The 25,642-nt window shown below is 42.9% G+C and overlaps 2 protein-coding genes across 15 annotated transcripts in view; one reads left to right on the top strand and one right to left on the bottom strand.

The window, feature by feature from the left end:
- The window catches only part of PSPC1 (paraspeckle component 1), a 110,375-nt gene that overhangs the window by 71,506 nt on the left and 13,227 nt on the right, over nt 1-25,642 (top strand). For 3 of the 11 annotated variants that reach the window (XR_014291780.1, XR_014291781.1, XR_014291782.1), the window contains exons 7-10: nt 10,863-10,953; nt 11,615-11,760; nt 11,853-11,945; nt 13,903-13,990. Coding sequence is in view for 1 of the 11 variants with exons in the window: in XM_082602587.1 (XP_082458713.1) it covers nt 10,863-10,883 (21 nt within the window). In the remaining 10 variants the exon portion in view is untranslated. Of the gene's footprint in view, nt 1-10,862; nt 11,556-11,614; nt 11,761-11,852; nt 11,946-12,076; nt 12,191-13,902; nt 15,448-15,552; nt 15,739-16,423; nt 16,507-18,656; nt 20,088-25,642 lie in introns of those variants that run through there. The other 8 variants (XR_014291784.1, XR_014291783.1, XR_014291785.1 and 5 more) reach the window with 8 other exon arrangements.
- Nucleotides 15,912-25,642, bottom strand: part of MPHOSPH8 (M-phase phosphoprotein 8) — a 58,830-nt gene continuing 49,099 nt past the window's right edge. For 2 of the 4 annotated variants that reach the window (XM_082602583.1, XM_082602584.1), the window contains exons 8-14: nt 25,006-25,146; nt 24,294-24,380; nt 22,038-22,192; nt 20,099-20,253; nt 17,839-17,966; nt 16,655-16,738; nt 15,912-16,252 (exon numbers count right to left, since the gene is read on the bottom strand). In XM_082602583.1, coding sequence (XP_082458709.1) covers nt 16,211-16,252; nt 16,655-16,738; nt 17,839-17,966; nt 20,099-20,253; nt 22,038-22,192; nt 24,294-24,380; nt 25,006-25,146 — 792 coding nt within the window. In that variant the 3' untranslated portion in view covers nt 15,912-16,210. Of the gene's footprint in view, nt 16,253-16,427; nt 16,739-17,838; nt 17,967-20,098; nt 20,254-22,037; nt 22,193-24,293; nt 24,381-25,005; nt 25,147-25,642 lie in introns of those variants that run through there. The other 2 variants (XM_082602581.1, XM_082602582.1) reach the window with 1 other exon arrangement.

The raw sequence follows: 25,642 nt of genomic DNA, 5'->3' as shown, positions 1-25,642 counted from the left end.
CTGATACACCCTTCACACATCTGTAGGTGGCTGTTTAGGTCAACCTTGAAGCTTTTGGTGGACTGAGTCTCATATTGGAAGCCTTTAAGGCTTCATAGAATACCACCAATGCATTCATTAATTACAGACAAAAGCACTTTATAGAAATGGGCATTTAATACAAATTACTCATTTTATTCATACTTGGTTAATGGCCAGCATGAAGCAATGTGGAAACCAGGGGTGGATTAACCCCTATTTTCTTATTCCTCAAGCTTAAAAGTCAGCCTCAATAGGCCCTGTACCGTAGCCTCAGCCAAGCCCTTCTTGGAGATGTAGAAATAATCCTTTGCACACCATTGTAGTTTACAAATCATTAACATCTAATAAAAATCAACTAGCCTTCAGATACTATTGATAGCATAAACTAATTCAATATCTTTTTGAGTTTTTTGAATAATATGCATCTGGTACACAAACGTGGAAATGAAAGATGGTACACAGTGAAAATTTCTTTGTGCTGTCTGCGCATCACCCAGCTTCTCTATCCAGGGTCAGCTGTGGTTACTAATTTCTTATGTATCCTTCCGGAAGTTTCTGTGCATTCCCAGGCATATTTGTATACATTCTTAATACATATGTAAGCACACTGTATACACTTTACCATTTGCCTCACAATATTCTGTTTTGGATATTGTTCTAAATCAGTGAGTATAAGAGAGATCCCTCTCTCTCCTTATACTTGCTGGTAGGCCATTGTTAGGTATGTTTACCAGATCTTCTGGGGACAGTGTTTCATTGATACTTCGTTTTCCCCCGTTATATGCTTTATAGCATGTTGTTGGATACATGGGATAGAGCATGTGTGTGAATATGTCTATAGCATAAAATTTCTACTAGTTGAATCACTTGGTCATTGGGTATGTGTGTTTTAATGTTTTTTATTTTTAAAATTTATTTTTGGCTGCGCTGGGCCTTCGTTGTCAGGGTTTTCTCTAGTTGCGGCGAGCGGGGGCTACTCTTCGTTATGCGCGGGCTTCTCACTGCGGTGGCCTCTCGTTGCGGAGCACAGGCTCTAGGCGCGCGGGCTTCAGTGGTTGTGGCATGTGGCCTCAGTAGTTGTGGCTCGTGGGCTCTAGAGTGCAGGCTCAGTAGTTGTGGCGCACACGCTTAGTTGCTCCACGGCATGTGGGATCTTCCCAGACCAGGGCTCGAACCCGTGTCCCCTGCATTGGCAGGCGATTCTTAACTACTGCGCCACCAGGGAAGTCCATTTAATGTTTTTTAGATGCTGTGCTGCCTGTCCTTACTGTGGACAGTGAGAACTTAACGTTATTCCCACCAGTCCCCAGCCAAGGGCATAAAGGCAGTAAAGGTCAGATGTGGATAAGAACTGATGGCATCATTGCAGGTAGTAGTAGAAGTTTAGGAAGAGAAATTACACGGGTGAACTGGGGAGAGCCTTGAGGAAGTCTGGAGTTGGCTAATGAGAACTGCAAGAATTCTTGTGTTTCCAATATTAGGTTACATAAGTAGATGCCTATTTCATTAAATAAACTGTGTTAATGTCCTGGGGAGAGTTAGCTGTAAGAGTTTTAAATGACGTGGTGAATATTAACAGTTTCCCTTACTAGAGGTACCGCGTGAGTTTAATAATGGCTCAGTGTATTCTTTGTGATAGAGGAGGGCATTTGACTCAAATTCAGAAATCTTCATTTAAAAAAAATTCTACGGTTCTTCAGCATGGGAATGAATACTATTAACACTGGTGTGCCTGACTTGAAGTTCCTTTCTTAAATATCAAGAATAGGAAGAATTGAAAAGTCTGTCTTTTAGAAGAATCCTTCCCCTCCCCTTTGCTGTTCATATTAAAATTTCACTTTGAATTTTAAATCTTGTATTACTTGGAAATACTGGAGGGGGAGATACTTCATTTACACACCAAAAAGGTGGAGTCTCTAAGATGTATTTTAAGTTAGCTTTACCTAGAATTAATAAAATCTTAAAAAACACTTGTGTTCATTCCCAAAGAATTATGGTTTGTTATTCAGTGAATTATTATATAAATTTGAACACTTCATAGCAAAATGCAATGATTTTTTTAATTAAAAAGTTTCTGTCTCTTAAGATAGTAATTATGTGTACTTTGTACACCCAAGGACTGAATGAGTACAGTTTGCTGTTTGAAAAATTGGAATCCCCTTGGTCACAGGTCACTTTTTCCAGTATCCATTGTCATTGTGAAGTGTTCTCTCTCCAAGGTGTGACCAGAGAGGAAAGGTGGTTTTGTTTCCTCGTGCGTCGTGGGTGTTAGAGCAGGTAAGCAGTGTTCTCCAGCACGTGGTGTGGCCGGGCCAGGGCCATGCACACAGCCAGGAGTGCACACCACTGGGCTGGGGAGACAGATTTGTCCATTTTAGCTCAGAGGGCTGGGGAGGCCTCCCCGGGCAGGAGGTGGCTTCTGAGCTGATGTGAGTGACAGGAGGAGGAGACTTGGAAAGTTGGACTTGAAGGCGAGCCCAGTTCAAGCTGAGGGCGTACCATTTAGCAAGGAAGGGATTGTGGCTGGAATGGAGTGAACCAGCCCAAGGGTGTTCTCAAGCCCTCTTTTTTTTCCCATTTTTGTCTGATTGAGACCCCCAACCCTCCCATTCAGTGAAACTTCAGCACCACAAATAGCTGTTTATATACTGTGTTTGTGCTTTACACATAAAAAGAGCTAAGATTTTTGCCATCTAACTCATTTTCTCCCTCTAGGGGCCGTTCTGGCCCATTGAGAACACAAGACTAGAGCAGCATGTGCCAAGGCCACAAGGCTCACTTGATGAAATGTGAAGCCGTAGGAAAGGCTTGGGCTGGGCAGTGATGCAACCTGGTTTATGGTTCAGAAAAGACTTCTGGCTGCTCCCGGGGACTTGACTGAAGGAGACCCCAGGGGGCAGGCAGACCATTCAGACCAGTCCAGAGAGGTGGACGGTAGCTGGGCTTGGTCCACCAAGGCTATTAATGACCGGGATACGGGAGAGGAGGGAGAGTAGATGGGCACCGCATTGATGATCATAAATAAAAGGTGTCTGTCTAATGCTCAGGGCAGCTCGGGGCAGGTGCCCCCTGAGACACACAGGGAGGTTACCTATGGGCCCCACTGAACTGTAGCCAGGAAACGGAAGGAGAAACTTGAGTCTGATTTTCAACTTAGATACCATTTAAGTTTCCTATTTTTCAGTCATTTGGATATAGCTAGATGATCACACACACACACACACACACACACTGATTTACAGTGGTCAGAGCTGCAGAGTTATTTCAGCTCCCTCCCTCCCTCCCTCCTTCCTTCCTTCCTATATTTGGCTGTGTTGGGTCTTCGTTGCTGCGCGCAGGCTCTTTTCTATTTTGTGCCTTTGATTCCAGACTTATTTCTGGGGAGTCTGTTTAAACGCCTGCCTACTCTTTTTTGCTTTACTGCAGTTGGAGTGCTCATGCATTAGTATGTGAACAGTTTCAGTTGAATTCCATTTGTTTCTGTAAGAATTCAGTGATTCTGAACCACCGTATTGAGGGATGCTGCTGTGAATACCCTAAGGCCTAGGGGCTCTCATTGCACGTGCTCACTGCATTTGGTTGAATCCTGAACAGGCAGCTTTTCCAGGCTCACACTGGAGTTAAGTCACAGTGAGATTCTTTAATATCACACAGTTTTTTGTCAAAGATGAGTGTTCTCGTAATCCTTCGTGGTGACTGAAAGCGGGAAGTAGCATATATGGTCTAAAAAAAAGGGCGTCGAGGGGGCTCTGAGGCACCCACACCACTTGGGAGGTCCTGTCTGGCTTTGAGGAGGGGGCTCAGGGTCCCCGGCCAAGCAGTGGGACAGGGGGCAGCCTCCGAGCTTTGCTGAGGCGGGTGTATTGCATGTTCAAATGATGTAGAGACACAAAATTTAAGAAGTGAGACTTATGACTGTATTTTATGGGGTTTTTATGCCTTGTTTTTGTGTTTTCTGTTAATCTGGTTTGCACAGTCTTAATTTCTCAAACTCTGGTAAATCAGTAACCAGGAAATTCTGTGCATTTAAAAAATATGACACAAGATTTTTTTTTAAACTCTCCCTTCCGTTTTTAGACTTTTCAGTCCCTTTTAAAATATTTATTTATTTATTTATTTGTGGTACGCGGGCCTCTCACTGCTGTGGCCTCTCCCGTTGCGGAGCACAGGTTCCTGAGGCGCAGGCTCAGCGGCCATGGCTCACGGGCCCAGCCGCTCTGCGGCATGTGGGATCTTCCCGGACCGGGGCACGAACCCGTGTCCCCTGCATCTGCAGGCGGACTCTCAACCACTGCGCCACCAGGGAAGCCCTCAGTCCCTTTTTTTAGATGAAATGTTGGCATCTTGTGTTCAGAACAAACCATTAAAATGTTTAACCACGTCAGTGTATTTTCATGTAAATACCATTTAGGACACACTAACTCAGAAGCAGTTCCCAGCAAGGAGGGCTTCGCAGAAGGTGCCCAGGGTGTAAAAGAGCATCCTGGCCTCACCACTGACATAGCGCAGCACCTGTTGTTTACCCTGTATTTAAGTACATTTAAATAGGTGATCAACTCACAACAATTCATATTAAATTTGTTTGGTGTTTGAGTAGTTTATCGCCAGTACAACATTGTGATGTTATGTACTACATATGAATGCATAATGGATTCTGCCAGAAATGTTTTTCCTAGTTTGTTGATTTACATGGTATCTTCAAAGTAAGTAACAGTAGATGCTGTTTTTAAGTGGTTTTAAGTATATGTTGAAAAATAAACTTATTATCCAAAATAAATCTGATAATTGTCAAATTATCATTTGGTAATTCATTCTAGTTCCTTTTCATTATATATGAACATGGTTAATTTGTGAAATAACTACTGTGGGATTCTTTGATGTGGCAGTAACTTACTTGGAATATTGAACTTTTACAGAAAACCGTGGACGCTGAACATGTAAGTTCATAATGATCGTGTCATCTTGAACTAAAAATGCAGTTTTTTGGGGCTTCCCTGGTGGCGCAGTGGTTGAGAGTCCGCCTACCGATGCTGGGGATGCGGGTTCGTGCCCCGGTCCGGGAAGATCCCACATGCCGCGGAGCAGCTGGGCCCGTGAACCATGGCCGCTGAGCCTGCGCGTCCGGAGCCTGTGCTCCGCAACGGGAGAGGCCACAACAGTGAGAGGCCTGCGTACCAAAAAAAAAAAAAAAAATGCAGTTTTTTTGTTGATGTAGTTGAACTGGTTTTTAAAACTTAACCTCGTTGTGCGACCACAGAGGCAGGTTTTCTTTGGCTCTTCTGGGCAGAGCACGTGAGAAATCTCAGGTGACCCGCAAGACGGTAACGCTGCTGGGTGTTGTCCTTTTGAACAGTTTTACTTTCTGCTTGTTTGTTTAACGTGAAATGCCTTTGTAGGAATTTGGGGACAAAATTCAGTTTGAAAAGTTTCAGTGGTATCTTTCACTTCCAAGGCCTTTTTTCTCTCATCACAGTTGCCTTGCAGATATGGCAAATAGATACAGGTCTGGGCCTTTGAAACTGAGTTAATGTTAACTTTTCTTAGAGGCACTAATTATGTTTCATAAAATTATCAATTTGTACTTTATTAGATTTTATATGAGTCTTTGCCGAACTTTATGTTGATAACTACAGTAAATGTTATCTATGACCTTTGAGGAAAAAGATGGCATGCAGTATCAGTAAATTATTCTCCTGAAAATTTTAGTTGCCCTCAATAAAGCTGAATTTTTTTTTTTTTTTTTTTGGCTGCACCGTGCAGCATGTGGGATCTTATTTCCCTGACCAGGGATTGAACCCGTGCCCCCCTGCAGTGGAAGCACAGAGTCTTAACCACTGGACCAACAATAAAGTCCCAAAGCTGAAGAAACTTTAAAAAAATAAATGTGCCTTGTGCCTAAAAAGAAAAGGTTTCAGTCTTTGTTTCTTCAGTATTTTCCAGATTTCAGTGTTATGTAATATTTATCAGTGATAGATGATTCTTACCTATTAAGTTGAACATGACCTTATTTTACATACTTATTTTTTTTTAATTAATTTATTTTTGGTTGCCTTGGGTCTTCATTGCTGCCCACGGGCTTTCTCTAGTTGCGGTGAGCGGTGGCTACTCTTTGTTGTGGTGCGTGGGCTTCTCATTGCGGTGGCTTCTCTTGTTGCGGAGCACGGGCTCTAGGCTCATGGGCTTCAGTAGTTGTGGCTTGCAGGCTCTAGAGCGCAGGCTCAGTAGTTGTGGTGCATGGGCTTAGTTGCTCTGCAGCATGTGGGATCTTCCCGGACCAGGGCTCAAACCCGTGTCCCCTGCATTGGCAGGCGGGTTCTTAACCACTGCTCCACCAGGGAAGCCCTAAGTACTTATTTCTTAATTTTGAGTTGCTACGTGAACTTTAAAATAAATTCTTTTCTGATTCTTTAATTTAAAAATACTTAAAATTATGCTTTTAAAAAATTTGGACTTGCCTGTTATGCAAAATTTGTGAGTTTTGTTTGGCAAAACAAACCGACAGCCTCAGTTTTCATAAAGTTCAGAACTTGTGTGCTCTTTTCCAGTCCATCTATCCTGTGTCGGGGCAACAATTGGTCTGTTTTGATCATATGTTAGTTTTCGTTTCTGAACTTCATACTAATAGAATCTTACAGTGTATACACTTTTGCCTCTGGTCTTTTTCACTGGACATAGTGTGTTTGAGATTCACGTATGTTGTTGCATGTGTCTTATTACCACTGAGTGAACATGCCACACTTTGTTGAGTCTCCTGTTGATATATTCTTGGAGCAGTTTCCAGTTTGGGGTTATTAAGAGTAAATCTGCTATGAACATTCTTCTACAAATCACACTTTTCATTTTTCATGGGGAAAATAGCTAGGAGTGGAGTTGCTGAGTGTAGGGTATGTGTATGTTTCTTAGAAACAGCCAAGCAATTTTCCAGTCAGCTCAGCCTCGTACCCCTTGAGCAGTGATGGATCGTTGCCAGCGTCAGTGTTGTCAGTCATGTCAGTCTTCGCCATTATTGTGTGTGGAGGCATATCACTGTGGTTTAATTTACATTTCTCTGTACCTTCTGATGTTGAATACCTTTTCATATACTTTTGGCCATTCAGAGACCTTTTCTTGTGAAGTACATTTGCCCTTCTCTTACTCACCGTGCTCTTAATTGCTGTTTATAACTAGGTTGTGTGGTTTCATTACTGGCTGATGTAAGACTCACCGATCTATGTATATAACCTATGATATTTTTTTAAAAAGATTAGGTAGCTTTTTTAGAATTCTGAAAAGCCAGATGATATTGGGAATCCAAAATTGAATGTTCATATTATGGATTTTTGTATAATACCCGCTGAAAGACGGAAGTTATTTATTACATAATTGAACTTGTGATATCTGGCAACTTGTGATAACTTGGGTAGAAGATCCATGGATTTGACAGAAAATCAAAGCCCTTAGTTTGTTATTTTTATTGCAAATTTTCAACCCAAAAGAGTCATGTGAAAATTAAACATGTTGAGAAAATTTGTCTGCCTTCTAATTAATTAAGTCAATTGGAAGTATATATATATAAAAAAATATATATATATTATATATATATATATATATATTTTTTTTTTTTTTTTTGCGGTACACGGGCCTCTCACTGTTGTGGCCTCTCCCGTTGCGGAGCACAGGCTCCGGACGCGCAGGCTCAGCGGCCATGGCTCACGGGCCCAGCCGCTCCGCGGCATGTGGGATCTTCCCGGACCGGGGCACGAACCCGTGTCCCCTGCATCGGCAGGCGGACTCTCAACCACTGTGCCACCAGGGAAGCCCCAATATTTTATTTGTTCATCAGTTGAAGTTGTATTACATTGTATTACATCAAAAAGCAGGAAGAACTTGTAGTTGTATTAGCATGGGTTTTACAGGCTTACAGCTTTCATGGGTATTTTTTCAAGTTTCCTTAGGAAATGATGACTTGAATTTTTGGCCTTAATCTTTTTGATATATTGTTCTCTTAGTCACAAACTATTTCTCTATATTCTTTGAAGATACATTCTTTGTTGCTTAAAGAGAATCTGTTAGGTAACAGAAGAATAAAATTATTTCAGTGAAGAGTATACTGCATATTTTGGCTGTTGTGAATTGCCTGTAGTAATAATAGCATTTGGTTTATTTATTATTTTAGCAGCCGGTATTGTGGTCTGTGTCTTTGCCATCAAGGCAGAGGGTCACATTCAGTTGTGAACACTGTTGTGTGTTGGAAGATCTCGGATGGTGACTTTGATCGTGTGGACGTCCCCTCCTCCACACCTAAAAATTTCAGAACTTGTTTCTCAGAAGGAGGCCCTGCCGCAGAGCAAGCTAATAAAGAATGTGGTTCCTTTATGGTTTGATACCACGAGAGTCTGCTCCAGAGGAGATCATTACCTTTTAGGCCGATTTCTGGCAAGGTAGTTTTCAATTTGAGTCATTATTAAAATCCTGTTTCTTGGGTTTTTATAATTCATGTGTTGTAATTTGAAGAGCTTTTGTAGAGTATTCCTCAGCCTCCATATTTGTTGAATTATGTAGTATTTATTTATCTTTCATAGTTATTTCTTAGAGTGTACTTCTATTATTTATATATAATTTATATTACATAATACAGACTATGTAGTTCGTTAATGATTGACTTGTGTACTCAGTGGAAAATGAGATATTAGGTACATTGGTAGGTAGTTGACCATTAAGAATGTGCCTTCTGTTCTTTTGATGTTTTATTCTTTCAGAAAAGTCATCAGAAAAGTGCCTGTGGTATTGGCCTTTCACATTTGTGACTATATGAAAAAAAGCTTAGGGTGTGGTTGGAGGAGCCTTTTCTTTTTTCATTTTTACCAACTATTTCAGATGTGTTGGCATGAGAGGGTAAAATCAAACATTAACTCACACAGTTCTTACCCGGTTTTATCCTAAAATTAATTTAAAACAGACTACTTTTGCCACATAGTTTTGTTACAGTTATGGCTTAAGATTTCAGTTGAAGTCCTTTTCTTAAGGAATTCCCTGGCAGTCCAGTGGTTAGGACTTGGCACTTTCACTGTCGGGCCTGGGTTCGATCCCTGATCGGGGAACTAAGGTCCTGCAAGCTGTGTGGCACAGCTGAAAAAAGGAACCCTTTTCTTTAAATGCAGTTGTTGGTTGAATTTCATATTTGGGTGTTCTTCAGGATCAGGAACTATGAAAGTGCATCAACTTTCTAGGCCTTCCCAGATTCTTAACTCCATATTGCGAGCGTCGCTGAATGGGTGTGTATCAGCGCATCCGTAACCGTCCATTAGAGCTGGTTACAACCCAGTGCACAATAAACCTGGCTACTTAGTTATAATACCACCTCTTTAAACAGAACTCTGGTGATTGTTTTTTACTATTAAAGGATTAAGATAAGCTACCCTTTTAAAGACTGTTGGCAACCAGAAGTTCCTCAATTCTGGAGATTACCTTTCTAGGTTTCAGTGTAGCTAGTGCTTTGTAAAACTTTCAGATTCACATTTTTGAAAAGTTGAGAAGACAATTAAAATTTTTAGTAGTCCTGGTGTCATTGTGTCTTTAAGAATTAAGTAACCCAGTTGTCCAGTTTGATTTTTGTTTCCATTCTTCTTGTCATCCTTAACTTTACCAAAGGCAAAGTATATATAAGTGATACAGTTACAAGAACAGCGTAAGAATGCTAGTTGCAGATGGAAATAATATGCGAGATAGTTTTTGTTGATTTATGGCATGCTTTGCTTGAAAAAATATTTAAGGTTTTTAAAGTGGGACCATGGATCCTATTGGATCATTGTGGCGTATTAGTGGAATCTATGAGTCTGATTAATTCACATGCAGAATTTTGTGTACATAATTTTTGCACGCACTTTTTGGCGTGGGGTGGGTCATACTTCATCCAATTCTCAGGTGAATTTGAGACCCAAATGAGTTTTGAAAACTACCAATTTAGGATAATTATTTCCAGTATCTTTGGGTCATGTACCCTCATTTAAAAATATTGAGCCTGGGCTTCCCTGGTGGCGCAGTGGTTGGGGGTCCGCCTGCCGATGCAGGGGACGCAGGTTCGTGCCCCAGTTCGGGAGGATCCCGTGTGCTGTGGAGCGGCTGGGCCCGGGAGCCATGGCCGCTGAGCCTGCGCGTCCGGAGCCTGTGCTCTGCAACAGGAGAGGCCACAGGAGTGAGAGGCCCGCGTACCGCAAAAAAAGAAAAAAAAAATTGAGCCCAAAGCTGGGTATTTATTTCTCAGTTGTAATTGTGTACTACTGCGCTGATATTTCAGGTATATTACAAAACACATTTCATAGGCATGAGGTAACAGTAAACATAAACCTGGACCTCAGCAGAAAATCTGGAGTGCCTGCTCTCTGGGTAGGTAAGCAGGTCATCTTCTGATGGAGCACAGCAGACACGTTTGTGTGCCCTGCCTTGGTACAAGCAGAATAAAATTTTGTAGTGTAGGAATAGTGTAGGAATCAGGATCCTATGTAGGATTTTGGATTATAAGGGTCTTGGGCTGTGGTGTGCTGAGGGACCAGCAGTCTAGACGAGAGGACCTATGGAAAATAAAAAAGGGAGACTTTTCAGCGTCGTGGATTTAAGTGTTTACTCTGATGCTGAAACAAAATTGAGCTGAATTTTAAGTCAGTTGATGTTCTTCGAGGAAATGAATTGAAAGGAAAATCCTTACTGAATGGACATAATCAGATGAGGTAAAGACTAAACGGCATCTTAAGGGAACTTGATTCCTGTCACGGACTGTAGGAAGTGAGTTATCGCTTGTGTTTTTTAATTGATCGTTGAAACTTGTTTTTAAGAGGCTAAGTCTGACTTTATTGTAATCCTAGGAGAAAAGAAAACCTGGATGAAGCTACCTGAGATTTGGTTTCCGGGGTGAACCGAAGTCGAGAGACAGGAAGCGCTGGGGTCTCCCTTCAGGTCAGCAGCACCTGTTGTGACAGCTCCCCCCGTCCTTCCTCCTGGTCCCCGTGTCAGAGTCCGTGGAGTAACACTGCATGGTTCATGGCAAAGCTGAAGCCTCTGCTTCTCTGCCTGTCTTCTTAGGCGACTCCCAGCGTCACTGCCCTTTTCTTTGAGGAAGATTGGAGGGTATTTTTAGCTCCAAATTGCCCTTGTCTTTCCCCACTGGTAGTAATGTGTATACTGATTTGTCTTCAGGCAAAACTGGACTGGGAATAGAAATGACGTGTTACACAGGTCTTACGTACGAAGGAGAAAAAAATCCCTCGTTTTTTAGTGATTCCAAGCCTAAAATTTTAGTCATATGGTCCTTTGGAAAGTGTGTAATCTTAAAATGGTTTAATATCATAAATTCAGATTCAAGCTAGGGACACTAGCTCCATTTCTCTCCCTTGCTGCTTTCCACCTTTTTCGAGGGTAACAGTTTTTCATTAAGTTTTTTCCATTATTTTTTAAATCCATAAAATTCTTTAGAATCATTTACGCTATGTGATCTGTATGATAGAACTGTGATGATGGTATGCTGTCACCCTAATAGATGCAAAAAGTATTTTTAAGTATATTTCTTCCCTAACCCCCCAGCCCCTTACATGGTGATTCTAATCTATTCTTGTTACAGCTGTGGTCCTGGGAACCAGGAGCATCAGCCTTTCCTGAGAGCTGCTCGCAAGATGAGAATCTCAGTACACACAGGCTGATGGAATCACACCGCGCAGTTTAACATGTTTCCAGGGGATTTGCGTCCACACTGAGAAGCACTGATAGGTACCATACCTTTGGGAAATGTCACCTTTTCAAAGTATCTGACGTCTCATGGGCACAAAAATGTGACAGCTGTTTCTCACGCTATTATCCAGCTCTAGAAAATTAACGTTGGGTCGTGGTTCTCAAAGCTGGTCCCTGGATCCGCATCAGTCACCTGGAAACTTGTTGAAAATGCAGATTCCCAGGTACATACTTGGTCTACTGAACAATAAAATCTTCAGGGGCGGGTGTGTGTGTGGGGGGGGCTGGGATCCTACAGTTTATTTTTAAAATTTTGGCCACGCTGCACAGCTTATGGGATCTGTTTCCCGACCAGGGCTGGAACCCAGGCCCTGGCAGTGAAAGCGCTGAGTCCTCACCACTGGGCCGCCAAGGAACTCCGCCCCCCGCCCTTGTACTTTATCATGCTTTATTTTTAAAAGCTCTCCAGGTAATTATGGTTTTTACAGATGAAATTATAATTGCCCTTTGAAATAGGTTTACAGAGAATCACTTTATATTCTTTGGACATTTTGTTGGTATTAAATTTTCCAAGTGTTTTGTTAAGTAGGTTCCTTACTTAAATAAAATTTGAAGAAATAATCTCAAAATACACAAATAAGGGAAAAAAACCCTTAATGTACATAGGTGAATTGTGCTGATAGTGAAGCTGTGGTTTCATGTGGCCATCTGTTGGTTAACAGTATACCGGGTTTCTTGTTTGTTTTGTTTTGTTTTCTAGTTAAATAACTGCTTTTCATTCCAGATCTTATTTTCTGGTCAGTGAAAAGGAACTGTTCATTCCAGGAAGAGATTAACTTTTTGAAAGTTAAATAAAATGCCAAATATATATTTAATTCTAGTAGAAGGAAGTAACTTGACAGTTTCCCCTTTTAGAAATCTTATTTAAAATGTTGGTTCTCATACTTTGAAGGTGCAGCAGAATCTCTTGGATCAGAACAAAGACTGCTGGGCCCCCAATCTGTGGTCTAAAGGCCCAGGAATTTTCATTTCTTAACAATGTGGTGCTGCTCTGGGCTGAGGCACAATGAAATACTAGTTGTAGAAAGTTTTATAGGCCGAATATACAAATTCAGGTCTTGAATATTTTTTAGGTTTCCTGATCAGTGATTCTAGCCCAGTAAATTGTTTTCTTTGTAACTGAAACCTTTGTTCTTCCTTTACAAAAATATGAACTATTACTTCCTGTTTTCTAACAATTAGTTTGTCTTTTTTTTTCAGGTCATTTTGTGGGAGAAAAAAATTTTTTTAATTTATTTATTTTTGGCTGTGTCGGGTCTTCGTTGTTGCATGCGGGCTTTCTCTAGTTGCGGCGAGCGGGGGCTACTCTTCGTTGCAGTGTGAGGGCTCCTCATTGTGGTGGCGTCTTGTTGCAGAGCACAGGCTCTAGGCACGTGGGCTTCAGTAGTTGTGGTGCACAGGCTCCGTAGTTGTGGCTCGCGGGCTTTAGAGCGCAGGCTCAGTAGTTGTGGCGCACGGGTTTAGCTGCTCCGCGGCATGTGGGATCTTCCCAGACCAGGGCTCAAACCCATGTCCCCTGCACTGGCAGGCGGATTCTTTAACCACTGCACCACCAGGGAAGTCCGGGAGAAATGATTTTAATGACACAGGAGAAACAAGCCAGAAGAATCTTGTTTTATTTTTTAATTTATTACTCTATATAAACAGTCTATGGATACATGAGCAGTTATGACACTTTGATCCAGTTTGTTTTCCTAAGTTTATACCGCCCCCCTGGCACATCTGCTGGGTAATGCTGGCAAATGCTATGGTCACAGAGCAACCAACCAACCGCCCCCCCCCCATAAATGGAAATCATTGGAGGGTATTTTTTTTTTTTTTTTAATCACCTCATGTAACCTAGAAGTTTGGGTCAGTCCTCAAGAAAGGAACTACTCAGAAGAAATTTGGCTTTGTTCAAGTGAGAAAAATCGTGTTTTCGCTAAGACATATAGTTTGGCCCAAGGGAAGCAAATAACGGGGACATGAGTCAAGGCACAGACTGGGTGGTGGAGCAGTGGAGCTGACCGAGTTAGGTTCCACCTGGGGCTGGTTCTCGGGGAGCTCAGGTGACTGTTTCCCAATTTCGTTTTAATTTGGTCCTGATTGAATGAGAACCTCATTGTTTCTACCATTTTCCAGCCCAGTAGCAAGGCTCTTCTGTACCAGGAGGGAGCAGCGGTCAGGCCTGGAAATCCCAGATTTTGTTGGAAAGGAACATCATCTGCAGGTGAGCAGAGGATGGAGGGAAGTGGTATGGATTCCATCAGTTTTTTTCTGATCCTACTTAGTAAAGCTTTAGAACGTCAAAATAACTTTAGCGGTTTGTACAGTATTATGCTATGAAACTGCATGAAATATTAAATTTTTCTAAATTCTTACATATATGCTCTCCTACGTATAAATTTATATACAATTTTTTTTGGCTGCGCAGCATGTAGGATCTTAGTTCCCCAACCAGGGATCAGACCCACGCTGCCTGCAGTGCAAGCGTGCAGTCTCAACCACTGGACCACCAGGGAAGTCCCAAATTTTTCTAAATTCTTATTTCATTTTTTAAATCACCTTTCGGTATTCTTCTTGTATCTATGTCCTACTTTTGCCTGGTCTTTGCCGATCATCCTCCTTGCACTTTTTTGTGTGTGTGTGGTACGTGGGCCTCTCACCGTTGTGGCCTCTCCCGTTGTGGAGCACAGGCTCCGGACGCGCAGGCTCCGCGGCCATGGCTCACGGGCCCAGCCGCTCCGTGGCATGTGGGATCTTCCCGGACCGGGGCACGAACCCGTGTCCCCTGCATCGGCAGGCAGACCCCCAACCACTGCACCACCAAGGAAGCCCCTCCTTGCACTTTTATGTTTTTCCCCGTTTTTATACAAAGACACTCCCCACCCCAGGGCTATAGAGAGAAGTGAGTTCAGATGAAAAGAACTGTATTAAACTGCACAGCTCTACAATGGTTATATTCCTAGTGCTCCTGTAAAGGTGTTACCTACGCATGCGTTGTAGGTGATGGGAATGTTCTTTAAAAACCCATTTCTCTTGCATGTATTGGACAGGGTGCACCACTGCTGAAACAGATCTCGTGGCTGTGAGGTTAGATGCACCAGGAGCACAGCATTCAGTATAGTTGGAAAGTCTAATCCCAGCCATTGTTTAGCTAAACTATACATTTCGTATCCACCTTGTTTTGAAGTCCTGAGACTTCAGAAAGAAACTAGAAAGACCAGCATTGTGGTATTTTATTGAGGAAACTAGGAAAAGGCAGTGTACTCTGAAATATCTACATAGTATGTGTGTGTGTTAGCTCTAAATATCTATATAGTGTGTGTGTGTTAGCTCTTAGTATCCAGTTTCTGCATCCAGACTCAACAAACAACAGGAAGAAAAAATTTTCCAGCAAGTTCCAGAAAGCAAAACTTGAATTTGCTGCACACCAGGAACTCTTTACATAGAATTTACACTGTGTTTACAACTATTTACATAGCATTTACCTTGTATTAGGTATGGTAAGTTAATCCAGACATGATTTAAAGTATATGGGGGGGATACGCAAGGGGTTAAATGCAAATATGACACAAGGACTTGAGCATCCTCAGATCTTGGTATCTGAGGGGGGTCCTGGAACGAATTCCCCATGGATGATGAGGGATGATGTATGTGACATTCTGAAATTTTTTCATTAAAATTGTAACTCACGCAATTATAACACTAATCTGGAAATTAACAATTTTATATATTTCCATAACCCAGATAGCTTGATTCATTAATTAGTTTGCCAAATATTTCTTGAAGGAATATAAGCATTAGACCTGTGGGCAGTCACTCTTCTCAGGAGGCAGAGTGTGGCAAAGCCTGGCTGGCCTTCCCAGTGTTCAAAATAAGTAACAAGATCTGGCTGTTCAAAATGACTTGATGGATTCCAATAACAAAGATAAAGTTCACATGTAAGTTCACATATCCCCTTTTATGCTCATAATGTCTGGTTTCTGGGGGTTTTTTTTGCTATATCTCAGGTTGATTTATTTTCAAATGAGGGGTAGCTGCAAATACGCAAAGGGGATGCAAACTCACACCTTAACTTAGTGCTGACATTCCCACTGGATTAAAAAAAATTGTTTTAAACACAAAAACTCACTAGGGCTAGTAAAAAATTTCAAGTTAAAAAAAGTTTTAATTTTCTTAAATAATCCTCATATGAACCATTCCACACTGTGGAAAAACATACAGTCTGGACACAATATCTAGCTTTCAGAACACTGGCACAGATACTTACATCTGTGTTTTATATGTGAGATGCACCATCTCTCAGACTGTAACAGGTGACAGGCCTTAAGTGCAAGAGGCTTACAGAAGAAACTTTTAATTTGGAAGTGTGAGCTGTGCCAGAATTCCAAACTGCTTTGAAGAGTGTTTAGAAATAGGTCTGAGAATAACTCTCCCAATTCTTTGGTCATTGCAGCTGTACTCTGTATGCACCTATTAGCAACTTAACCTGTTGAAAGAAAAAAAGCATATTTCAAGAGTTCCCCTTTGTTAGAAGAGGGGAAGAAAGCACACGTGGGCAAGACTTGTTTCCCTTCTTTGGCAATATTGTCAAATTGGTTATCAATGTGGGTTGTTAGACTACCATTATTTTAATTAAAAAGTCCAATTGGGTTTTTAGGTTACTACGTTAATCGTACTGTTACACAGCCTGTTCCGGTCTAGCTAGTGATCATACGTGTGGCAATTAAATATCAAAAGCACAGAACATCACCAGGCTGCTGCACACCACGGATATCAAAGAGGGTTGAACCCATTTCAGACCCAGGCAGGCACACCAGGAATTCCTGAAAATCTTCTCTAATAACGTGACCTGAAGGAACGACCTGAGCAGATGCAAGGAGAGTCTTACCTTAGCAGACGGCGCTTCCGTCAACCTTATAAAGAGTTTATTGAGGCCTGCGGCGGGGCTGAACGAGTAAACGAAATGACTGTCCTGGGGAGGAGACGAGAGAGAGGTGAGCGTTTCTACAGACAGACTCCAGAAACCTTAAGACTCTAACGACGGAGAAGAAAACGCAAATTTGTTTGAATTTCTTTGTAAGACAACATGCTGTGATTTCTTGACTTTTCCCTTGTTAAAGAGATAACATTTACCTGGAAAAACAATATATAGATAAAAAATGTTCGGCATTAGAATATATCCAGCCATATACAGCATGCACATTAAAAATCTTCATAACCAGTTAATTAAATTCATCCTAAGGAGAGAATTTTATATGTGGCAAAGGAAACATGCAACGATTCTTCAAGGGCATTTTTAATGCTAAAGAATTTACATACCACTAGTAGTTATCATATATTCATATTTTAAAACGTTCACAGTGGGGCTTCCCTGGTGGCGCAGTGGTTAAGAATCCGCCTGCCAATGCAGGGGACATGGCTTCGAGCCCTGGTCTGGGAAGATCCCACATGCTGCAAAGCAGCTAAGCCCGTGTGCCACAACTACTGAAGCCTGTGAGCCACGACTACTGAAGCCCGCGCACCTAGAGCCCGTGCTCCGCCACAAGAGAAGCCACTGCACCGCAACAAAAAGGAGTTCCCGCTTGCAGCAACTAGAGAAAAGCCCACGCGCAGCAACGAAGACCCAACGCAGCCAAAAATAAAATTTATAAGACAAAAAGTTCACAGTGAATAAAAATCAAAATTATACTGTGATTACCTAAAATTAAACTAAGTATAAATACAACCAGTGTTGTTCAGTGTTCATATTTCGGTTTTTGAACCATGCACAGGCATGCTTTTCTTCCTTTTTGAATTCCCTAAATTTCCTTTAAGTGAACATTTGTAATTATAATGGCATTAAAAGGCATAATATTTAGATAGGATGTTTCTTGTACCATAAGAATTTATCTTCAAAATGTTAGTTCCAAGACTTACTTGGTAGACATAATTTAAAGCACCGATAACCAATTAAAACAATTTACGATTATGGATTATTGCCATTTCCAACAGCTACAATTCACAGAAGAATTTATGTCATCTGTGCTTTTGATTAGAAGACTGTACTCAGTAATGAACTATGGAAACTCTTACCAGGAAAACTGGGAGTTGAAATTTATCATTTAAAACAACGGCTTGTACACTACACGGTCCACAGAGGCGAGCAATGACCTCTTTACCCAAAAAGTTTGCGTGGAAAATAAACAGCAGGACGCCAGAGCCTGAATTGGGGAGATATAAATAGAGATTTTAATTCCCAACCCAACAGGGCCACTTTGCAGAGCCTGAGGGAGGAGGCCAGTACCCCACCCTCGTCTGCAAGATTTGAGCAGTCCTCCAAGTGCAAAACCTGCTGGTGTTTATCTAGTGCTTTTCAGACCACAGAACCCTTTTTATTTCTAGTCTGAGTAGCTGCTGACAGCTCATCGACAGGCTTTTTAAATATGCTTTGTCTACAGTAATTTTTTTAAAGTGGTATTTAAAAGTTCCTGCTGAATGTATACATGTCAATGGAAGCGAAACCTGTAGACTGTGGCTTTTGAATGTGGGTGAGGAATTTTCCACTGTCTTCCACATACTATTTTGCCTTTTCTGAATTTTCTTATAATGTGAAAAAAAAAATTGGGGTAAGATTTGAAGCTTTTGAATATGCAAAATATTGTGCAAAATTCATTCTCTGAACAGAAACTGTACTTTTGATAACATAAAACAGATACATGAGTTGTTTTTTTCACATGATGTTAAAAACTTGTGAATGAGGAGACTTCATAAAAAGACCCCTAAGAACGACTGGCTTTAAAATTTGTTCTAGTTCCAGGAAAAAAAGGCACACCAGGTCCCTGGCTCTTTTATCTCCTTCCAAGCTACGTGAGGTTTGACATAGGGTTTTTGCTCTCCGTTTTATGACGCAGCTTCCCTGCTTAGAGCACCGAGGATGAGAGGAGAAGAAAAGGCCCGCGGAGGACACAGAGGCTCTTCTTGTTTTCCCCTCAGCTCCACTGTGAAAATGCAGCTGTGTCCCTGTGACTGTAGAGCAGAAAAGGCAGTGGAACCTCGTCAGACAGCCTGTGGGGTTCGCTGTCTGCAGTGAAATCCTATTAGAAAACACTTCCACGAAGGTCATGTTTCTATTCCTGCCGACCACAGTGAGAGGTATCCAGCAGAGGAATGGCCGTCCTTCGTCAGCTCTAGTCTGACTGAGAAAATACTCGATCCACACGCAGAATATGACACAACGGACCCTAATCAAGTTCCTGGTGCATGTTTCATGGTATCAGTATAAATTGTTTCTCTTCAGTTCTTAAGAGCCACACACCCCTCAAGAGACCAAGGTCAGTGTTTGTTAAACTTGAGTGTTTGCGAGTCACCCAAGATCTCACCAAGGTGTTGGCTGAGAGTCCTGGTCTGGGTGGGGCTCTGAGAGGAGACCACACTCTTGAGTCTCGAGGGTCAGGAAAATCTACCAGGATCTCGCATCTGAGGACGACAGGGCATCTTTGGAAAAAACCACTAGTAGATGCAGACGTTGTGCAAGTGCAAAAACAGCCATACATAACCCAGGACTGTCCAGCTGGGTGACCGGCCAGTGCATGGACTCAGCTCACCAGCTCATGCCTGGCAGTGCAGACAGTCCACCTGGACTGTCCAGACCACAGTTCACTAAGATGATGTGAATGGCTGCCTTTGATGGGTAGAGCTGTATTTTCTTCAAGTAAATTTCCATTAATACGTATTTTTTAAACAGGTGGGTTGCTTTTTGTTTTTTTAAAAAAATAAAACAAGCCAGAACCCAGTTTCCTACCTTTCAGGCAGAGACACTGTCACCTCCACTCTGTATACGGAGCACCCGTGTCCTGGAGGAGGGGCCGTGGCCATGGTCTCTACCTGCCAAATAGCTGTTAAGCAGAAACTAGGAAGCAGAACTGAAGTTCATCTCTTGCTACTAAACTGTACTATGGGACAAGACATTTTCATTTTTCTTTGTCTTTTTAAAAGGGCAAGGCTATTAGTGATAATAAAATTCAGGGAAAATATTGATTTGGGGCTTATCATCTTGAAAGCTAAATTTTAATAAAAGTCAATTTTAATAAAAACTAGTATAATTATCAAGACTCAACTTGCATACTTTTAAAACAAGTGCTAACACGCTGCTGTGTGGACCCCTTGGGGTCACCTGGGATGAGTATCAGCTGCGTTTCTTTGTTTCTGCCAGAGCAGCAGTGCTATTAACTATTGTACGTAATTATTACACATAATGGAATTTGTTAAGGTTTTTTATTAAAAGAAGAAAGAGTTCTGCCTGAAAGTCAGTTTATAATGTCACATTTCAAAATGAGAGAAAACACAGGCTTACCTTCTGGTATGTTCTGTGGGATTCTGTAATTGAAATCCATTGAAAAGTCTGGGCCCTCACAGAGACGATGACATGCTATTGGGAAAACTGGTTCTAGGAGAGCAAGACGCGCTTCGAAGTAATCCTTTATTGTTTCTTCCGCTACTCTTGAAAGCCTAATAAACAAGTACAGTAAACGCTGTTAATGTTTGTGTAGGGAAGCACCACGAGCTACAACATTATCAGACTATTGAATACAATGAGGCTTTCCCAGATCAACCTTAAGTGGGGGGTGGGGTGGGGTGGGGAGCAGCAGCCTCTCTCCTGCCTCCCTGCTCTTTTTTCTTAGCTCTCACACCTGACACATCACATGCCTGTCTGTCTGGAGGCTCCGACTGGGCAGGTCTGTGCCCCGCTGCCGCCCCTGCCCTCTCCGTAGTGCCCGGCACGCAGACAAAGCTCCATACACACTCCCTGGATGAGTCAATTAATCAGAAATAAGAATTCTGTTGGAAAATAAATCCAAGAACGGCCACACACAGAAAAGTCTTGTTACAGTACTTAGTTTAGAAAGCAGTCAAATAAGATGATTACTGCTAATTCCAGAAGTCTTTTCAGACGACGACCCTGCTGGGAAGGTAACCAACCCACCCCATCCCAGGATGCTCTGGTTCAAGGAGTGTACAGTCCCAAGAACCCTTTCATCACAGATGTAAAACCAAGCCTAGCGTCCCAGGAAGCCCTCAGCCTTGGGCAAACCAGGCAGGTTGGTCGCCCTGCTTGCTGGTCGCCGGTCAGTCACCCGGGTGGGTGAAGGCTGTCTGCGTCGTCAGAGCCGCCAGGCACACACTCCCTTTTTGGCCTTTGCCTTTTTTGTCTCCTGTCTGAAATTTACCTTATTTTCTGCTTAGAACATGGATCCTACATCTGGAAGGGGAATAACCATCTTTCAGGTGTGAATATCCAAGTCATGTCCTATGTTTGGTGGGTGAGGAGGAGAGGGGAAGAGTGGCTGTTCCTGCCCAAGGTGCCGACCCAGGACTCTGTTACGTGAACAATGAACACCCTACCTGCATTAGCTTCTGTTCCTGAAGCTCCTATTACGTGTTGCCAAAATAAGCAATAAAAAGCTACTAAATTACTTATATGAACTTCCAATAAAATAAAATGATTTAGAATTCATTTGAAAAAGCATGAACTTGAATGGGTAAACTGTGGTTATTTCCAGACAATGTAATTATTATTCAGTCCTAAAAGGAAACGAGCTCATCAGGCCCTGTCAAGATATGGAGAAAACTTAAATGCCTGTCATAAAGCAGCCAATCTGAAAAGGGCGAATACTGTATGATTCCAACCAAATGACATTCTGGAGAAGACAGGAAAAGTATCAGTGGTTTCAAGGGTTTGGGAGAGAGGAACAGGCGGAGAGCAGAGGATGTTTAGGGCAGTGAGACTACGATGTGGAAACACGTCGTTACGTTTGTCCAAACCCACAGGATGGACAACACCCAAGGGGAACCTCAGGGGAACCAGGGGCTCTGGGTCATGAGCACATGTCACTGTAGGTCCATCAGCTGTAATGGACACGCCACCTGGAGAGGGTACGCACCTGTGGCGGCAGGAGGTATACGGGAATCTCTACTTTCTACCCAACTTCGCTTGGAACCTAAAACCTGCTCTAAAAAATTACCTGTTAAAATATTTAAATGGTTTTAAGAAATGTTTGGCAGCCAAGTTAAGAGCATAATTAAGATGATAACTCTTAGTATAAGTTTGACAGTTTCTAAGTCCTCAATAACTTGCAGAAAAATAATTCATACACCACTTTTAAAATTCATCATCTTCTGAGACCACAGACCCGTCAGGACTTGTACTTGACAATCTTTTTCTGAGCAGTTACACACAGGCCACTCCAATTATGTGTCCGAATAGGCACCGGACACATTCACTCCACACTTACGTCTCTAAGTGATTCTTCAGCAGGTCATACACCAGCACATTGTTACACTGCTTTGCAAAATGCAGCGCACTGTTCTGGTGCTTTGACAGAATGTTGCAATCAGCCCCGCATTCAATGACAAGGCGGACGATGTCTGAATTTCCCCTTTTACAGGCCTGCGTCAGGAATAAAGGAGTAATAATTACTTGACTGTGGTCAGTGTCCCTCTCCACGCTGAGCTGGGAGTTAGTTCTCCGTGAAGGGAGGGAAAAGAACCATTGGGGTCGGAAACTGTCTGGGAAGCGCAAGTGCTGTGGTCCTTTTCCTCAGTGAGCAGGACAGACAGGGCCGCCTAATTCAGACCATAGTCAAACGCCTCTCCCTCCTGGGCCTCCTCCATCTCTGGCCTTTTCCGACCCTTAATGGGTGACCCCTTTCAAAGCCAAATCCGAGTTTCCCCACCTACCTCTCCTCCTGAGCTTAAGATCCACGTGTAAAACACCGAAGCGTTTCCAGGTCCAGTGCATGTAAAACCTTCCATTTGTGCCGCCCGTGTTCTCTAACTTAGGAAATACGGGACCAGCCATCACCTGCAATTACTAAGTCCTGTGAATCTGACCTCTTGAAGACTGGTCAGTCTGCCCACTTCTGTCTCCACTGTCACTCCTTGGGTGCAGACTACTATTATCCACTTAATTTCAAGAACCTCCCTCCAAGTCTGCAAACCAATCCATTCCCCCCACTGTAACGGGAGACATTAAAAATAAGCAATGCAGCGAAACCCAACCTTTACTCTGCTTCTGACTTTCTCCAGGCTGGCCCTTCAGATGGCTCCCCGCTGCCGTGAGGGTTAGCCCCTAGCTCCCTGGCACAGATGCAGAGAGCCTGCCCCCAACCCCCATCTCACACCGCGCCCCCATGCTTCAAACTGTGCGAGCATCTGCTGTTTAGAATGTGCCTGGTGATTTGTCAGTAAGATGAAGTTTTAAATTCATGCTTTCACGTGCAACCTGTGCTCTAAACATACTTCAGTAGAAACGCACAAGGAGAATTGAAATTCAAAAGGAGGGCTCCTGGACAAAAGAAACATATCCATGAATCAAAAATGAAACAGAAACACCAGCAGTGAGCAAGGTTTAACCCCCAAGTGTGGAAGAAGGCCAAGGGAGCAGGTGACGCAGGCCTTTAGAACTGTACAGTCAAGCACAGACTCAGGACCAGGGCCCCCGCCAACTGGGGGCTCTGACCAGTCTGCCTTCCTGACTCGGGAAAGAAGGTCGGAAGAGGTACCACAGACACACACCTTCTTGGTGAGCAGCTCACACAGCTGCACGGAGGGAGCAGGCAAGTGAGCCTCAGCCTCCACACACGGTACAGGGTCGTAACCTGCTGTGTGGACAGCATCTCAGGCCAGAAACCTGGAGCTGCCACAGGAACGTGCTGGACTGGGCGGGGTCCCCTAGAAGCAAATGCAAGACTGCTAAACAGGGAGGGGGCGCTTCAACAACCTTCCACTCAAAACTGTCTGCAGGGAGCTTCCCTGGTGGTGCAGTGGTTAAGAACCCGCCTGCCAACACAGTGGACACACTTTCGAGCCCTGGTCCAGGAAGATCCCACATGCCGCGGAGCAACTAAGCCCATGCGCCACAACTGAGCCCGCGTGCCTAGAGCCCGTGCTCTGCAACAAGAGAAGCCACGGCAGTGAGAAGCCTGCGCACCGCAATGAAGAGTAGCCCCCGCTTGCCACTAGAGAAACCCCGCGCGCAGCAACAAAGACCCAACGCAGCCAAAAATAAATAAATTAAAACAAACGAACAAAAAACCCCCACTGTCTGAAAACCACAATTCCAGGCACAGAAGATGAAGTCACCAGTGTGAAATAGTAACGCGTGCACATCCCTCTTCTCCGCGCCCAGGTCTGCGCAGGGCACAGCCTGCTTCCCTTCCACTCACATGTTTCATCCCTGCTGACCTGGATCTTGAGGACGTGGCTTAGCCACCTGCCAGGTCCATCCCAAGGCTGAGCTCAAATCCACACGACTGAGCCTGGTGTCCACTGTACACAAGCTCATAGCTCCCTGTGCTATTCCCACCACGTTGCTCAGCACACCGAGTAACTGCCTCTTTGCGGGTCTGTTTCTCCCACTCAGCTGCGACCTGTAGGTCCACAGACAGTCTCGTCCCCATCATACACCAGCCCCAGCAGAGCAGCAGCTGGAGACCCCAGCAGGACCATGTTGCATCTGAGGGGAGGACTGCTCCACGGGAGGCATTTACCTTCATTAGAGCCGTCTCACCATTGCTCTGCTGGACGTTTACAAAAGCTCCTGCTTCCAAAAGAATAGCCACTGTCGTTAAAAAGTTCTGTTAAAGGAAAAAAAAAAAGTAAATTTAATTCCCCAAATTCTTTACAACTAAGATATTTCTAGACGTTTTAAGATTTTTATCCACCAGGAAAAGTACTGAGGTTCTATCCCAAGCAGGATGGTGAACACGATATAAAGAGCTCCCCCGTGCAGGGTCGTGGGAAAGCTGGAGGCTGCGGGGAGTGGGCCCAGCACAGGTACCCGTACAGCCGCGCACCGTCTGCCGGAAACTCCAACCTTAAGTTTAACTGGTTTCAGCATAAGAAACTCTGCATATCGATCTTTTAATAAGATAATATATGGGAACATTTTAATTATGAACCAAAAGGAACACTTAATTTAGATTGAAAAAGATTTTTTAAAGACCTAAGAATTAAATCAATATTAATACCTTAATCAATTGTTCTTTTTCAATATAAATCACTTCCAACTAGATAAATGATTTTGCAAATTCAATTACAAAGTATGACTGTCAATAAAAACATATCCATTTATGACAAGTTACAGATGAACTGAACTATGAAAATTTAAAGTTACGTGACTGCAGGACCGGTACATTTCCCCGCAGAGACAGACTGTCTCGGTCCCAAGACTATCGAACCAAAGCCTTCTGAGTGGCCGACCTTCTCGGCAGCATGGATGAGCGCGGTGGTCCCGTTCTTCTGCCGACCGTTCACTTTTGCCCCCTTCCTGAGGAGCAGCCTCAGCAGGTCGTCCTGCCCCCCAGCTGCCGCGAGCATCACCAGCGTCATCCCGCTTGAATCCTGTATTGGTTTTGTTTATGAAAAAACATGTCAATGTTTAATCAGAAAAATTTTAGAACTAAGTTTCATTTACTATGTTTCAATGTGAAATAACTGAAATACATTGATTTATGCATCTATGTACTTAGGTTTTTCATTAAAATACCCTAACAATCAGAAACTAATAACCTTTAGAATTTTTCCATATGTGTTACCATAAAATTTTACAGCTTCCACGTATTAAGTTCTAAAGGCATATCAACACTCTGCATGATACAAAATGAACAGTGAACCCTGACGCCACATAAATGGCAAAGGTACTTATCTCAAAGGTCTCCTGTTTTTAGGTAAAACAGGTGAAACGCACATATTCATTATATTCATTTGGTTGGCCCAAAGATAGAAGGCTAGAAATGACCATGAGAAGTCACACAAGTCCATTCTGTTGGTTACAAACTAAAATGAATGCTTTCTGGATGAGACAGATGTTGGCCTATGTAAATATAACCGCTGGGAA

This window comes from Mesoplodon mirus (genome assembly GCF_964341445.2).
Source record: "Mesoplodon mirus genome assembly, chromosome: 17".
In the NCBI taxonomy this organism is placed as follows: Eukaryota; Metazoa; Chordata; class Mammalia; order Artiodactyla; family Ziphiidae; genus Mesoplodon; species Mesoplodon mirus.
This window is presented reverse-complemented; position numbering and strand designations above follow the sequence as displayed.